Raw genomic sequence first — 15,272 nt, 5'->3', positions numbered from 1 at the left:
TAAAATGTAAGTGTGCCATCTGTCAATTTCACTTTATCCCACCCTTTCTCTGAACAGCTCATAGTGGTATACATGATTCTCCCTTCCTTTTTAATATTCTGTGAGTTTTGTTAGCCTTAGAGATAGTCACTGGCCCACTGAATGTCTGAGCTTAATGTCTGAGTGGGGAGAAAGCCAGGCCTGGTTCAATGCTATTCCACACTGTCTCTCTGTTATGATTATTTCTCCTGTTCCCCTTTTATTTTCCTGTGCTTCAGACAAACCAAAACCACCACAAGGAAAAGTGGAGTTCCTGGAGAAATCAGGAAAGTGTGTCAAAATGAAATGGAAAGCACCCAAAGACAATGGAGGCAAGCAAGTGACTCACTTTATAATTGAGAGGAGAATATCTGGGAAGAAATCCTGGATCAAAATTGGAGAAATCGAGAGCAAGCATACCACATTTGCTACAGATAAGGTAGAAGAAGGGAAGGCTTATCAGTTCCGAATCCTGGCTGTTAATTCTGAGGGTCTGAGTGATCCACTGGAGACAGAAGAAATCTTTGCTGGTGATCCTATTGGTAAGCACTAGAGCATATTAGGAGATGTTATCATGTGGTTCTATTTTTATAAGCTAAATTATTATGCTTTCAGGATTTTTAAACTGGCTTCATCTTCGGGTGAGTTAACATACAGGGCAAATTACCTAAAACTCCTGTTAGTAATGTCCCTGACACCATTTTGAGGAGGAAAAATCATGGTGCAATTAGAGGAGTTTCCAGCAGGAAACTCACTTTTTACATTACAGAACATCTCTGGGGCAAACCCAAGAACACCTGTAACATCTAGATGTTTCATCAGGTTTTGATGGTCAAGCTCCAGGTAATTTCCCTACTTGTCAGGAAAGACTATGCCTCTAGCATGCATTAATTTAGGGAGGGGAATTGTACTGGTTTGTACCATCATATTTGAGTCCTTTGTTTGACCCATGTGGATTAATTTAATTGTGGTGCCCCATGTACCACTGTGATCTCTAGTTGTGATCTGTATATTACATGGCTCATATGTTGGACACTATTTGGTATCCTGCATACAGTTTGCTTAGAACTTTGGAATCCCCAAACCCAAGAACTATTCAAGACTGTTTCCATAGTGAATACTAATTGGGCAGGTATTGTTATATAGACTTTTATCATAGAATCAAAGGGTTGGAAGGTGTCAGGATCTAACATGTTCTTTGGTCAGAGTTACGCCATGTTAAATACTGTAGTCATTAGCCTTTCCCTCCCTCCAGGTCCAGGTGTTATTTTGACCACGCTTTCCATGGGAGAGAATATTCTTATCTGTTTCTACAGCCAGAGACCTTGACGAGCCGAGCCTTCCCACAGCGAAGTTCTCATCACCATGGAAGATGGAGGGGAGGCTAGGAATGAAGGGTTTGATGTATCACATGTTGTGCTTTCTTTTCCCATTCTCGACAATGACTGTGTTCAGCCAAGATCCTCTCTAGGCCTTGGAATATGGATACTTGTGTCAGAGCCTAGTCTTTCAATAAACCTTTTGAAATCAAGAATTTGTGCTACTTGCAGAAGGGGGAGACGAACTCTAGATAACAGGGATTCCATAGTCTGACATTTTGTTGAGAATCCTACTTTTACTCCCCCAACCCTTCACCCAGGGAGGATGGATACCAGCGGGAACCTGACACTGGCCATTACGGGAATGGCAAAGGGCTGGATGGCTAGTGCTGCGGAAGGGCAGGAATGCCCAAGGGAAACCTCGGAGGTGACCTCGGCTGGTGAAGATTGGGTACCGGGGATTTCAGGTGATGCTGCGGAAGAAGCGGATAGACAGCAGCATGACTGGGAAGAGACCCTGCTTGGGCCGGATCAGACCGGGCCAGCTGAGGGGGAGGAGGTGGAGTACGGCACTCCTGCCCATTACCGGCGGCTAGAAGGCTGGCTGGATGCGATGGAAGGAGACCTGGCCCAAGCTGTCTATCTAATAGGCCTGCTGGTGCAGGGTGAGGGCTCCACCTGGCCGGTTTCTCAAGCCCAGGAGGCAGGAGGGGCGCACGCTTGAACTCAGCCGCCCCCTGCGCTGCCTGCTCCAGGACCCCAGTCACTGGTTCAAGCCCAGCCTGGGCCTCAACAACCAGTGCTGCCACCAGCTACTCAAGTTCTGCAACCACAGCAACCGCCGCCGCCACCACCTCTGGCCCTGGTCCTGCAACCGTTGCCTCAGCAGCCGCCGGTGCAACCTGCGTCAGCCCTTCAACCTTTGCCGCCACCACCACCGGTGCAACCCACTCCAGCCCCGCTACCTGTGCCGCCACCGCCGGTGCAACCTGTGCCAGCCCTGCAGCCTCTGCCGCCACTGCCGCCAGTGCAACCCGTGCCAGCCCCGCTACCTGTTCCGCCGCCGCCACCGCCGGTGCAACCTGTGCCACCCCGCAGCCTCTGCCACTGCCACAGTTACCCGCCCCGGGGCCGCTACCACAACTGCCAGCAGGGCAAGTGGGGCCTCCAAGGAGACTGGCTAGACCAGGCGGGCAGGTGCCGGGGGGACCAGCGGGACCAGCGCCTAGACCTCAGCAGATCCCGGGTCGAGTGCCGGCTCCCCTCCAACCACAGCCGCAACAGCCACCACAACTCAGCCCTCTGCCGCTAGCCCAGGGACGGCAAGGTGGAGCGGAGTTACCTATGGGGTGGATTAAATTGGAGGCCACGTTTGATGGAGATACCCACAAACTGGGATTTTTCGTAGTACAAGCCCTCCAGTTTTTCAATCGGTGGGGCTATTTGTTCCCGGACAAGGAGAGCCGGGTCACCCATTTAGCGTCCAGACTAGAAGGCAGAGCAGCAGAATGGTATGTGACTCTATATTACTCGGGGGCTCCGGAACTGGACACTTTACAGGACTTTATTGCCGCACTTAGAGCCCAATATGAAGAACCCTTAGAGGAGGAGAGAGTGCGTACCAAGCTACAGACCCTCAGACAAGGGTCTCAACCCATGAGAGAGTATGCAGCCATGTTTCGTCAACTTGCAGCCAAATGCCCCCATTGTGAGGAAGGGACAAAAATAGTGATGTTCCGCAATGGAATGAATCCCAGATTGCTCGATCGAGCTTTAATGCAAGATGATCCCCCGACTCTGATGGGATGGATACAACTGGCGTGTGCGGTGGAAAACCGTACCCAAGTAGTCCGCCTTGTGGAGCAGCAGCAGGCAATGGGATATAGAAGACCACCGCCCGTAGCAAGAGGGGCTCGTGGAGCGCCACCGGCTAGGGGAGCTCGAGAAACCCAATGGAGGCAGGGCCTTTGTTTACAGTGTGGAAACAGCGGGCATTTCGTGGCCCAGTTCCCTCTTCGAGCGCAAGCCCAACCACCTCCCTCAACCACTCGCCCAGTTCCGGCCCCGAGAACAAGTCGAGGTAGAGGAATGCTAAGACGGGGCCGCCTAGACAAAGGGCTAGAAGCAGAAGAAGTGCAAATGGAACTTGATGTCCATTTGGCAGAGGTGGATACGCCCAGCCCGCAATCGGGAAACGAGATGGATCTGTCGTGAGGAGGCCCCAATGGCAGATCACAAAGGAGTCCACCCCAGCGGAGGTGAGAGAGAGCGGGGCCATTTTATTCGTTCCAGTAATGTTAGCTAATCCAAGGAGGGGAACTCATATCTGGGTGCAAGCTTTAATCGATTCGGGTTGCTCAAGAGACATTATTGCACCCGCCCTAGTAAATGGCTTGGGACTAGAAATCCGGGAACTTAAAAGTCCAATTATCTTTGAGCAAATGGACGGTTCAAATATGAACCCAGCTGTCCGAGAAACGGAGCTGGTACCCACGAGAATGGGCAAACATTGGGAGAGCCGGTCCTATATCGTTAGCCAAGCGGCCAAATATCCCCTCATCCTAGGCAGTCAGTGGCTGTGGGACCATAACCCTTACATTAACTGAGCCAAAGGCATGATTGTGTTCGATCGGGAATATTGCAGCAGTCATCATTGGCAAAAGGACTGGGAGGAAGAGTCCTTGTTGAACTTAGAAGTAGCATTGCTCTCAGCGGAAGAACTCAACCTGATTCCGGTGGAATACAGGGACTTGGCACAAGCTTTTAGTCAGGAAGAGGCGGACAGCTTACCACCGCACCGAAAAATGGATTGTGCAATTGAACTGATCCCTGGGGAATGTCTGCCAAAAGGGAAGCTTTATTCCATGAGCCCAGCTGAGAGAGAGGAGCTCCGAAAGTTCATAGATAAAATCCTGGGAAAAGGCTTCATCCACCCGGCCAGCTCCCCCCATGCCGCACCAGTGCTATTTGTAAAGAAAAAGGATGGGGGGTTGAGGCTTTGCACAGATTTCAGAGGCATCAACGCAGTGTCCATGACCAATGCCTACCCAATTCCCCTGATTCGGGACCTACTAAGTGTGGTGGCGCAGGGTAAGATCTTTTCATAGTTGGGCTTAAAAGATGCTTATTTCCATGTTAGAATCAGGGAAGGGGATGAATGGAAAACCACGTTCAATACGCCATTAGGCCAATATGAATACCTTGTCATGCCTTTTGGCTTATCCGGAGCACCTGCTGTTTACATGTCCATGATCAATGAGGTGCTACATAAGTTTTTATATAAGGGAGTGGTTGTTTACCTGGATGACGTGTTGATTTTTACAAAAACCAGAGAGGAACATATTAAGTTGGTCAGAGAAGTTTTGACTACCCTGATACGGTATAAACTCCTTATCAAATTGTCCAAATGTGAATTTCATAAGACTGAGTTGGACTACCTGGGCTATCGCATTTCCGGACAAGGTTTAAAAATGGATCCGGCTAAAATCAAAGCCGTGCAGGAATGGCAAGCCCCTACTACCCAAAAGCAATTACAATCTTTCTTGGGCGTTGCCAACTTTTACAGACAATTCATTAAAGGGTTTGCCCAGATCGCCCTCCCATTAACAGATCCACTAAAGACAAAAGGGATGGGAGAGCAAACGGCTAAAACCACAAGCAAGCTTAGCTGGGGGCCAGAACGCCAGGCGGCATTTGAGAAACTGAAGGACCAATTTACTTCTGAACCAGTCCTCCAGCACCCAGACGAAACCCAAACCTTCATAGTGCAAGTGGATGCGAGCGATGTGGCCGTAGGAGGAGTCCTCTTGCAGAGAGGGGAGGACGGAAAAGTACGGCCCTGTGCATACTTGTCTAGAAAACTCACTGAGGCTCAGCGTAATTGGAATGTCTGGGAGAAGGAAGCTTTCGCAGTCAAGGTAGCCCTTTCTACGTGGCGGCACTGGCTGGAGGGGGCACATCATCAGTTCGAGGTGTGGATGGACCACAAAAACTTAGAAGCTTTGCGCACCCCCCGAAGGCTTAATGCTAAACAGCTTCGGTGGGCCGAATTCTTCTCAAAGTTTGATTTCACCCTAAAGTTTCTTCCAGGCAAATCTAACTTCTTAGCGGATGCTCTCTCGTGCATGCCCCAGTTGCAAAGCAGAAGGGAGACTATTGATACTGTCTTCTCTCCCCATCAGTTGGGAGGTGTGGTCACCACTCATAGCCAAGCAACCAAACAGCAGAGGAAGCCAAGTGGGTGGAGAGCTGAAGTGGAAAAAGGGGGGGAGCGAGCGCCCACAGGAAAAATGTCTCAAACAGCCGCGGGAGACTGGATTAAAGAAAACAAATTTTATATTCCCGCTAGCCTCAGGAAAGAGGTGTTACAGCAATGTCATGATGCCCGCACCACAGGCCATTTCGGTTATCTAAAGACTTTACACTTGGTTCAAAGGCAATTTTGGTGGCCAGGAATGAGAAGGGATGTGTCACAATATGTGTCTTCCTGTCCTACTTGCATTATGGCCAAGCCTAGAAGGGGGAAGCCTCCAGGACTGCTACAGCCCCTGGAAGTTCCAAATCACCCTTGGGAGGTGATCTCTATAGATTTTATCACTGATCTACCCCCGTCAAAAGGTTGTACTTGTATTCTAGTAGTGGTGGATTTGTTTTCCAAACAAGGTCATTTCATTCCATGCACCACTGTGCCTACAGCTAGAAAGCTGACCAGTTTGTTCATGAAACATATTGTAAAACTGCACTCTTTTCCTTCCAAGGTGATTTCGGATCGAAAGGCACCCCCACCAGATGAATGGCATCCTGAACAACCGATACCCCATCCAACTCTTATTGATGGCCAAGTACACTATGAAATAAAAGAAATTTTGGACTCAAAACGCAAACATAATAAACTCTTTTACCTAGTTAGGTAGAAGGACTTTGAGGAGGGGTACAGAGAGTGGGTGGAAGCTTCACAGGTCAGAGCCCCAAGGCTCCTCGCTAAGATTCATTCTAGGTACCCTGAAAAAGCGGGACCAGAAGGGTGAGAGGAGGGGTCTTAAGGGGGGCAGAATGTCAGGATCTAACATGTTCTTTGGTCAGAGTTACGCCATGTTTAATAATGTAGTCGTTAGCCTTTCCTTCCAGGTCCAGGTGTTATTTTGACCGCGCTTTCCGTGGGAGAGAATATTCTTATCTGTTTCTACAGCCAGAGACCTTGATGAGCCGAGCCTTCCCACAGTGAAGTTCTCATCGCCATGGAAGATGGGGGGGAGGCTGGGAATGAAGGGTTTGATGTATCACTTGTTGTGCTTTCTTTTCCCATTCTCGACAATGACTGTGTTCAGCCAAGATCCTCTCTAGGCCTTGGAATATGGATACTTGTGTCAGAGCCTAGTCTTTCAATAAACCTTTTGAAATCAAGAATTTGTGCTTCTTGCAGAAGGGGGAGACGAACTCTAGATAACAGGGATTCCATAGTCTGACAGAAGGAACCTTCAGGGTCATCTAGTCCAACCACCTGCACAATGCAGGGAATTCACAACTACCTTCCCCACACACACATACCAAGTGACCCCCTGCTTCATGCCCAGAAGATGTCAAAACACTATCAGGATCCCAAGCTGAACTGGCCTGGGGAAAATTGCTACCTGAGCCCAAGGTGGCAATCAGTCTGGGCATGTAAGAAGGGGCCATGAGAACTAAGCACTGATGTAACCCATTCTGCCCTCTCTCTCTCATGATCTGCCTAGGTTCACAGAATCAGCATTGCTGTCAGATGGCCATATAGCCTCTGCTTAAAAACCTCCAAAGAAGGAGAGCCCACCATCTCCAAAGGAAGCCTGTTCCACTGAGGGACTGCTCTAAAGTTCTTCCTAATGTTTAGCTGAAAACTCTTTTGATTTAATTTCAATCTGTTGGTTCTGGTCCAACCTTCTGGGTCAATGGAAAACAACTCTGCACCATCCTTTATATGACAGTCCTTCAATTACTTGAAGTTGGTTATCATATCACCTCTCAGTCGTCTCCTTTCCAGGCTAAACATATCCAGCTCCTTTGACCTTTCCTTATAGAACTTGGTCTCCAGACCCCTCACCATTTTCATTGCTCTCCTCAGGACATGCTCCAGTTTGTTTATATCCTTCTTATATTGTGGTGCCCAAAACTGAACACAATAGTTTGAACACAATAGAACTGAACACAATAACCAGAGCAGAGCATCCTAACTTGCCAAAAAAAAAAGGGAGGGGGGTCTTTCCTCTGCCATATGAATTTATCTTTTCCTCAGATTCCATCCTCTTTTTCCCTTACTCAAAAAGAAAGCTACTTTTGTGTTTCAGAAAAAGTACAAATTCTAAGGACTAAAGTTCTCAGAGACAGGTTCTGGACACAAAGGAAGTGCTAGTGCCGCAAATTTCCTGTTAATGTTTCTCTGTAATCTCGGAAGTGGAACTTTGACATCTCTCTTAACTCCCTTGTCCCTGGTGGAGTACACAAACTGTGCTCACGTCTCACAAACTGTATCTCACTGTGGGGATAATAAGATCATTAAACTTTGAATAACATGATCATTCAAATTTTTCACAAATGCCAAAACAGGAGCTCTTCTAGTTAATTCCTCCTTTATCCCCTTCCAATCTTCAAATGTCTAAAGCTGCTCTTCAGGCTTCAGGCTTATTTTATTCCATAAAATAATGGTTGCATTATCAGTATTTTATATTTTGATTTTAGTACCCAGTTATTTATTTTTATTAAAACTGCCTTTAATTTTAATTATATTTAAATAATATGTTTATTACTTTAATCTGGCAAATTACTTTAATAATAACTGTTAAATATATTTAAAATGGCTAAAAAAAGATTTATTGCCAAGTTACATACTCATGCTAAAACACTTTTCAGATCCTCCGGGGCAGGCTTCTCAACCTCAAGTTTCTGATGTCACCAAAGAAGCTGTCACAATTACTTGGAATCCTCCAGCCCAAGATGGAGGCTCTCCAGTAATGGGGTACATTGTGGAGAGAAGGAAGAAAGGCAGCAATCTGTGGGTCCCAGTGTCCAAAGAACTTATTCATGGTAAGCAATTCCCCCACACACAAACATTATATAGGAGCAAAATGACAACAGCAGATGAGGGGAAGTGAGCTTTATGAAGAACATAAGAACCACTCAGGGTCCATTCTGTCTTTTTATTGAGAACCATGTGACTGGGGTTTTGAAACCCGAGTAAGTAGCTGATTTGTCTCCCAGCTCTCTTAATGCATGGGTCTGCTTTTAGGACATTCTCTTCTTACCTTTTTTCTTCCTGCTTTATTAGCAGCCTGGCCATCCAAAATGTGTCTAGGTTAGAGACATGCTAAGATCTACATAAATTCAAGTTATGTACCCACACAACCAGTTTATTATCCCTCAAAAAGGTTTATCTTTTTGTTTACAGTACTGAAGGTTTATGCAGAATCAAAGCAACATAGTAACTTAAATCTAAGAATGAATTTCCCCACAAAAAAATTAAACTGTAAGGTGTGATGATGTCATCTATTGCATTCCCCTCTGTCAGTCTGGAAGCCGATGTAATGAGGTGAAAGTGCACCAAAATTCCCAATTCTTCAGATTTCTCCCTGTGTGAAGCAGTTTTGTGGCCACAAGGGGGAAGCAAAAAGCTGCAATATGAGAAAACACTTTATCCAGAATAAATTTTAAGGGGATCTGATTATTTGAATATTTTAGTAATTATTAAAATAGTATACATTTGTAGTCTCTGTGCCATTTTTTAGGAACTAAGCACAAAGTGGATGGCTTGTTGGAAGATACAGAATATGAGTTCCGGGTTATAGCTGTGAATCGTGCAGGACCTGGACATCCCAGCACAGCGTCAAACTCTGTTGTGGCAAGAGATCCCATCAGTATGTCTATATTTTATTTTGTTTACAAACAACTTAAAAGCTGCCAAGGCCAGTGGGCCCCAATGTGGTGCCTATAGGAACCATGGTGCCCTCTGATGTTTCCAGATGCCCTCTTGCTTCTTCTTCAGAGTATCTCTTCCTTCAAGGTATGAGCCAGTCCTGTTGCCATTAGAGTAGGAGGTGATTCAGAAAAGCCCATGAGACATTCCTTCTGTGTCTCTACGGAGCAGCAATTTGGAAATGATTACTTCCATTGTGGAATCTCACAAAATTTTATGATTACACCTAAGTCTCTCTTGGCAAACATTTCGTTGTGGAACCCAATATTTATGTATTGTCGAAGGCTTTCACAGCTGGAGAACAATGGTTGTTGTGGGTTTGTGGTTGACTCAGCTCAACCTCACCCCTCCTGAGTAGATATAAATGACCTACCAACACCTTTTCCACACTGTGACACTGAGAGATCTCTGTCTTTTGGTGCTACACCTCTGAAGATGTCAGCCACAGCTGCTGGCGAAACGTCAGAAACTACAATGCCAAGACCACGGCGATACAACCCGGAAAACCCACAACAACCAACCCAATATCTGTTCTCAGAATCCCCAAAATGCCCAATGGTTTGACAAGGATGGGGATCTCAGCTCAGGCAGTTTTCAGTAAAATGAAAACAACATCTAAAAATGAATCTAGATTTATACCTAGCACTCTTTAAATATATTTCCAAAAATAAGGTCATTGTGTATGCAGAACATTACATATACAGGAATAAATAGTTATTTTGTTTAGATGATTTCTGTCTCCATAACTCCCTCCTGGCTGTCTCCCTAATTGATTTCATGGCGCCATAATCAATTGAAATTCAGCATGCAGCATGACCTTCTTTTAATTAAGTGGAAACAGAAATCGAGTGAGAGAGGAGGTTAAATCATTCCTATCCACACAGTTTTGCCTATCAAAACTAAAAACTAAAACTAAAAACATAAAAAGAGCCTTGCTGGATCAGACCAGTGGTCCATCTGGTCCAACACTCTATTTCACACAGTGGCCAAGCAGTGTCAACATGTGTAGTGGTTAGAATGTCAGACTAGGATCTGACCCAGTTTCGAATCCCCACTCTGCTATGGAAGTTTGAAGAGTGACCTTGGGCCAGTCACATACTCTCAGCCTAACCTACCTCACAGGGTTGTTGTGAGGATAAAATGGAGGAGAAGAAAATGATGTAAACTGCTTTGGGTTCCCATTGAGGAGAAAAAGGGGGATATAAAGGAAGTAAAATAAATAAAGTACTATGCAGGGCCAATAACAGGAAATAGAGGCCTTCCCCTGATGTTGCCTATTGACAATGGTATTTGGAGGTTTACTGCTTCTGAATGTGGAGGTTCCTCTTAGTTACCTTGGCTAGTAGCCACTGATAGACTTGTCCTCCACGAATCTGTCTCATCTCCCTTTAAAGCCCCGTAGGCCTATGACCATCACTATATCCTCTGGCAGTGAGTTCCAATTTTAATCCACGTCCAGTTAAAAAAAAAATCCTTTTGTCTGTCCTGAAGCTACTGCCCGTCTTCATTGCAATGTCCCCAAGTTCCAGTATTTTGGAAGAGGGGGGAAAAACTATCTCGGTCAATTTTCTCTACTCCATGCATAATTTTATAACCTGCTTACATGCCCCCCCCTTAGTTGTCTCTTTTCCTAACTTAAAGGTCCCAGACTCTTCAGCCTTTCTAACAGGAAATGTGCTCCAAATTCTTAATCATCTTGATTTCCCTCTTCTGCACTTGTTCTAGCTCTGCAATATCACCTTTAAGATACAGTTAACAAGACTGCACAGTATTCCAAATGGGGCAGTACCATAGTTCTATACAGAGGTATAATAATATTTGCTGTTTTTATTTTCAATCCTTTTCCTAATAATCCCCAGCAGAGAGTTTGCCTTTTTCATTGCTGTGACACACGTGGCTGATATATTCATTAAGCTATACACTACAACCCCAAAGCTTCTTTTCTTCTCAGTCTCAGCAAGTTCAGACTCTAGCAGCATGATCTCAAAGGTGGGATTTTTTTGTTCCAGTATGCATCACATTAGAGTATGATTATATAAGACACTAAATATTGGGATAAGACTCTTATCTCAATACTGCTAAACTTAATCAGGAGTCATTGGTGAGGTACCTTGTCAAAAGTCTTCTGAAAGTCCAAGTATATAATGTCTACCGAATCACCATTACCTATATGTTTGTTCACTTTCTCAAAGAACTCCCAAAGGTTGATAAGGTAGGATTTCTTTATGCAGAAGCCATGCTTATTTTCCCTCAGTAGGTTTTGTTCTTCTATGTGCTTCATCATTCTATCTTTGAATACAACAATTTCTACTAATTTGCCTGAGACATATATTAGGCTACACATATTAGGCTATAGGACATATTAGGCCTGTAATTTCCAGGTTCTCCTCTGGACCCTTTTTTAAAAATCAGTGTAACATTTGCTAATCTCCAATCTTCAGGCACAGTAGCAACTTTATTGACAAGTTACACATACTGATCAAGAATCTCACGTTTGAATTCTCTAAAAACTCTCGGGTGTACGTAAGGCTGCCAGGCCTTACTTCCCAGTACAAGTCCTAATTGAGGGGAAGAAATGACAATGTTGGCTGCATCACTGTATCACTTCTGGGGGTCACACAGCTTTACCATAATTTCTGGCAATTCCTAGAGCTATCCAAGATCACTTCTCAGTTTTCCCTAGAAGTAACAAAGCAATGCAGCCAACATTGCATCCCTCCATGTCTCCACCCCCAACCCTCCTGCTGGTTACCAAGTTTGGCCTGGCAACCCTAGGTGGATGCCATCAGGACCTGGAGACTTTTTTGCTTTTAATTTTCCCAATAGACCTAGAACTTCATCTCTTGTCCCCTCAATTGGAATCATTTCTTCAGATTCCGTTCATGAAAATGGTGGCTGAGGTGTGAGGATTGTGCATACTTTCAACAGTGAACACAGATGCAAACACAGATGCATTTAGCTTCTCTGCTATTTAGCTTCTCTATTTCCCCATCTTCCCTTAGCAATTTTCTTAGTCCTTGTTCATTCAAAGGCAAAGCTGCTTCTCTGGCCAGTTTCCTGGGCTGAATCCACATTACCTCCGCGTGTCCTGGTGTTGCACTAAATGTTCGCTAAACTACCAGAAGTATAGCGTCTTTCTAGCGCGATTCAGAAATCGCGCTTGAAAGACGCTATACTTCCGGGTGTTTAGCGAACATTTAGTGCAACACCAGGACGCACGGAGGTAATGTGGATTCAGCCCTGCTCTGGATAGATATTTTTTAAATGCTTATTGTTTGTCTTGACACTTTTAGCAAGCCACTTCTCAAATTCTCTTTTGCCAGACACCATGCTCCCTTCTGTTCACCTTGTTGGAGCAGATGTTCCATTTTTTAAAGGAAGCCTTTTTGGCTTTTATGGCATCTTTAACTTGGGTTGTTAACCATGCAAGCATTCTTTTAGACTTGGCAGAACCTTTCCTAACATGGGGAATGCATTCTATCCATGGTTCAGTTAGTGTGATTTTAAATAGCTTCCAAGTATTCTTTAGGGATTTGACTCTCTTGAGTTTTCAGCCTCTTTCTAACTAGTCCCTCATTTTTGTAAAAGTTCACTCTTTTGAAATCAAATGTTACTGTATTGGACTTCAGGGGTAGAATTCTTAATAGGCAAGAATGCTTAACTTAATAGCATTTTAGTCATTGTTCTCAATTGGCATAACAACATCTATATTTCACACCAGATCTTGAGCCCCGCTCAGAACCAAGTCAAAAATTACTATCCCTCTGGTTGGCTCTGTGACCAGTGCACAGTCATTTATGATGTCTAGGAATCTCATTTATACAGTGTGAGGATAGTTGAAGTCACCCAGTTATCACAACATATCTGCTTTAGTCACCTCCCTTATTTCCTTCTCCATCTTGACATCAGCATCAAAGGTCTGATCAGGCAGGCGATAATATACCCCTACTTTTAAGTAACTTTAGGGCTTGTTGTTGAAAGGACAAGAGGCAGGTACCACCACCCCTTTCCAGGCATGATAAAGATACAGGAATTGGGTTTTGATAGATGCAGCTGCGCAGAGTGAAAAGATTAAACCACTTATCTTCTCTCCATGTGGCCTTCATCTGAACTGGGTCAGCACATTGCTTAATTTACTTTTTAAGTCACTGGGAGGATCTGATCACTTGAACTCCCATAATCTCATCAGTGGCTATAAAAGGGCAGATCAAAGGATTTCTCAAACTAAAAGCCGACTGTTGGCTACTTAACCAGATTCATCCCAAAGTATCTTTGCCTGGCTCTTTCAGACTGAAGTAAAATGGTTGGGTACAGTTTCACATCAGCATTTCTTAAGTTGTAAGAAATATATCCAGTGCTTAATGTTTTCTTTTTTCTTTGGGTTCTGTATGCTCAAATCTATCTGAATGCACCGTGCACAGACCTTAGGGTGGAACTTGGAACACCCTCAGAGCAATCACCTCTGGCCCCTTGTCTGAAGGCAGAGGCATATAACAAGTCCAAGAATGCCAACATTGGATATCCATGGTGGTCTAAGAAAAGGGCTTTTCTTTTTGTTTGATTTACAATTGTGCTTGTCCAAATATCCAAAGTGGCTTACAAAATCACCAAAAAGAAAGGGGATGCAAATGGTTACCTGATGTTTTGGACTGAGGAACATGCATATGTGAACCAGCCAAGAGCCTGCAATTTCATGTGTGTTTTCTTGAGAGTAAGCCCCACTGAACATTACAGGAGTAATTCCCATGGTAAACATGTGCTGGATTGGCTCTCATAGAATCATAGAGTTGGAAGGGGCCATACAGACCATCTAGTCCAACCCCCTGCCCAGTGCAGGATCAGCCTAAAGCATCTCTGACAAATATTCATCCAGCCTCTTCTGGAAAACTGCCAGTGAGGGGGAGCTCACCACCTCCCTAGGCAGCTGATTCCACTTTTGAACTACTCTGACCGTGAAAAACTTTTTCCTAATATCCAGCTCTGCACAAGTGTTCAAAAAATAAAAATAAAACGAGTTTCAACATGAGATGTCTTTCAAATTGTTCAACTATTTTATGTACCTTCTCACAAACAGAAGCATTTTTAGCATCACTCATCACAACGGGTAGGCCTGACTGTTTCGGTGATAGAGTGCAAATGGGTTTGTGATAGTAGATGACAGTGAGTTCATCACTGATGTTCTGCTTTGTTTTTAGAGCCTCCTGGACTAGTGAAGGGCTTGCATGTAGCTGATTCTTCCAACTCAAGCATTTCATTGGCATGGCAACAGCCAGATGAAGGTGATGCACCTTCAGGATACATACTGGAGATGCGGGCTGAAGACACCAAGGAATGGTCTAAGTGCACCAAGATCCCAATTTCTGGCAACAGCTACACTGTTGGGGGCCTGCAGGAGAGGCAGAAATATTTCTTCCGGATTCGAGCAGTGAATGAAGCAGGTGTAGGAGAACCAATTGAGTTAAAAGAAGGAGTTCTGGCCATGCCCCCTCCAGGTAATAGAGAATATGTGCATTACTTTCAGTTGCACTGTAATTATGTCTGCCCCACAGAGCTATATTCTCCTCTCAGGCAAGATGAGAGAAATGCTAGTAAGATGGATCAATATTGAATGAAGCTGCCAACAGCCACTTTGTGTTTGTATCCTGCCTGCTAGGCTGATGCCATACCTGACCGTGATGCAGCACAGATGAATATAGGGTGGGTGTATTAAAAAAATAAATTCTGCAGGGCGGAAGCACATTGCGATGCACCTGAAACAGATTCTGCTTCAGGCATCATCTATGTAAGTAAGCTGTAAATATAGGACTGGCAGTTTAGTGGTCATTTTTCTGGTAGAATTCTGCCTATAACTTTCATGTGGGAAAAGCTCAAGATTTTCAGAAACAGGAGGGGAGAAATGCAAATACAAAGCTATTTTTACTATTTAGGTTGGAGTTGTAATCAACCTCTCCTCTCTATCTCAAAATTCCACTGTATATGTGAAGTTGCTTCTG

General features: G+C 44.7%; 1 protein-coding gene across 3 annotated transcripts in view; it reads left to right on the top strand.

The window, feature by feature from the left end:
• The window catches only part of IGSF22 (immunoglobulin superfamily member 22), a 92,661-nt gene that overhangs the window by 54,718 nt on the left and 22,671 nt on the right, over nt 1-15,272 (top strand). For all 3 annotated transcript variants that reach the window (XM_054972748.1, XM_054972747.1, XM_054972745.1), the window contains 4 exons: nt 258-560; nt 8,220-8,393; nt 9,092-9,220; nt 14,475-14,771. In XM_054972748.1, the coding sequence (XP_054828723.1) occupies nt 258-560; nt 8,220-8,393; nt 9,092-9,220; nt 14,475-14,771 (903 nt within the window). The remainder of the gene's footprint in view (nt 1-257; nt 561-8,219; nt 8,394-9,091; nt 9,221-14,474; nt 14,772-15,272) is intronic.

This window comes from Eublepharis macularius, chromosome 2, assembly GCF_028583425.1.
Source record: "Eublepharis macularius isolate TG4126 chromosome 2, MPM_Emac_v1.0, whole genome shotgun sequence".
NCBI classification, from domain to species: Eukaryota; Metazoa; Chordata; class Lepidosauria; order Squamata; family Eublepharidae; genus Eublepharis; species Eublepharis macularius.
Note: the sequence above shows the minus strand (reverse complement) of the source record. Positions and strands in the feature narration are given on the sequence as shown.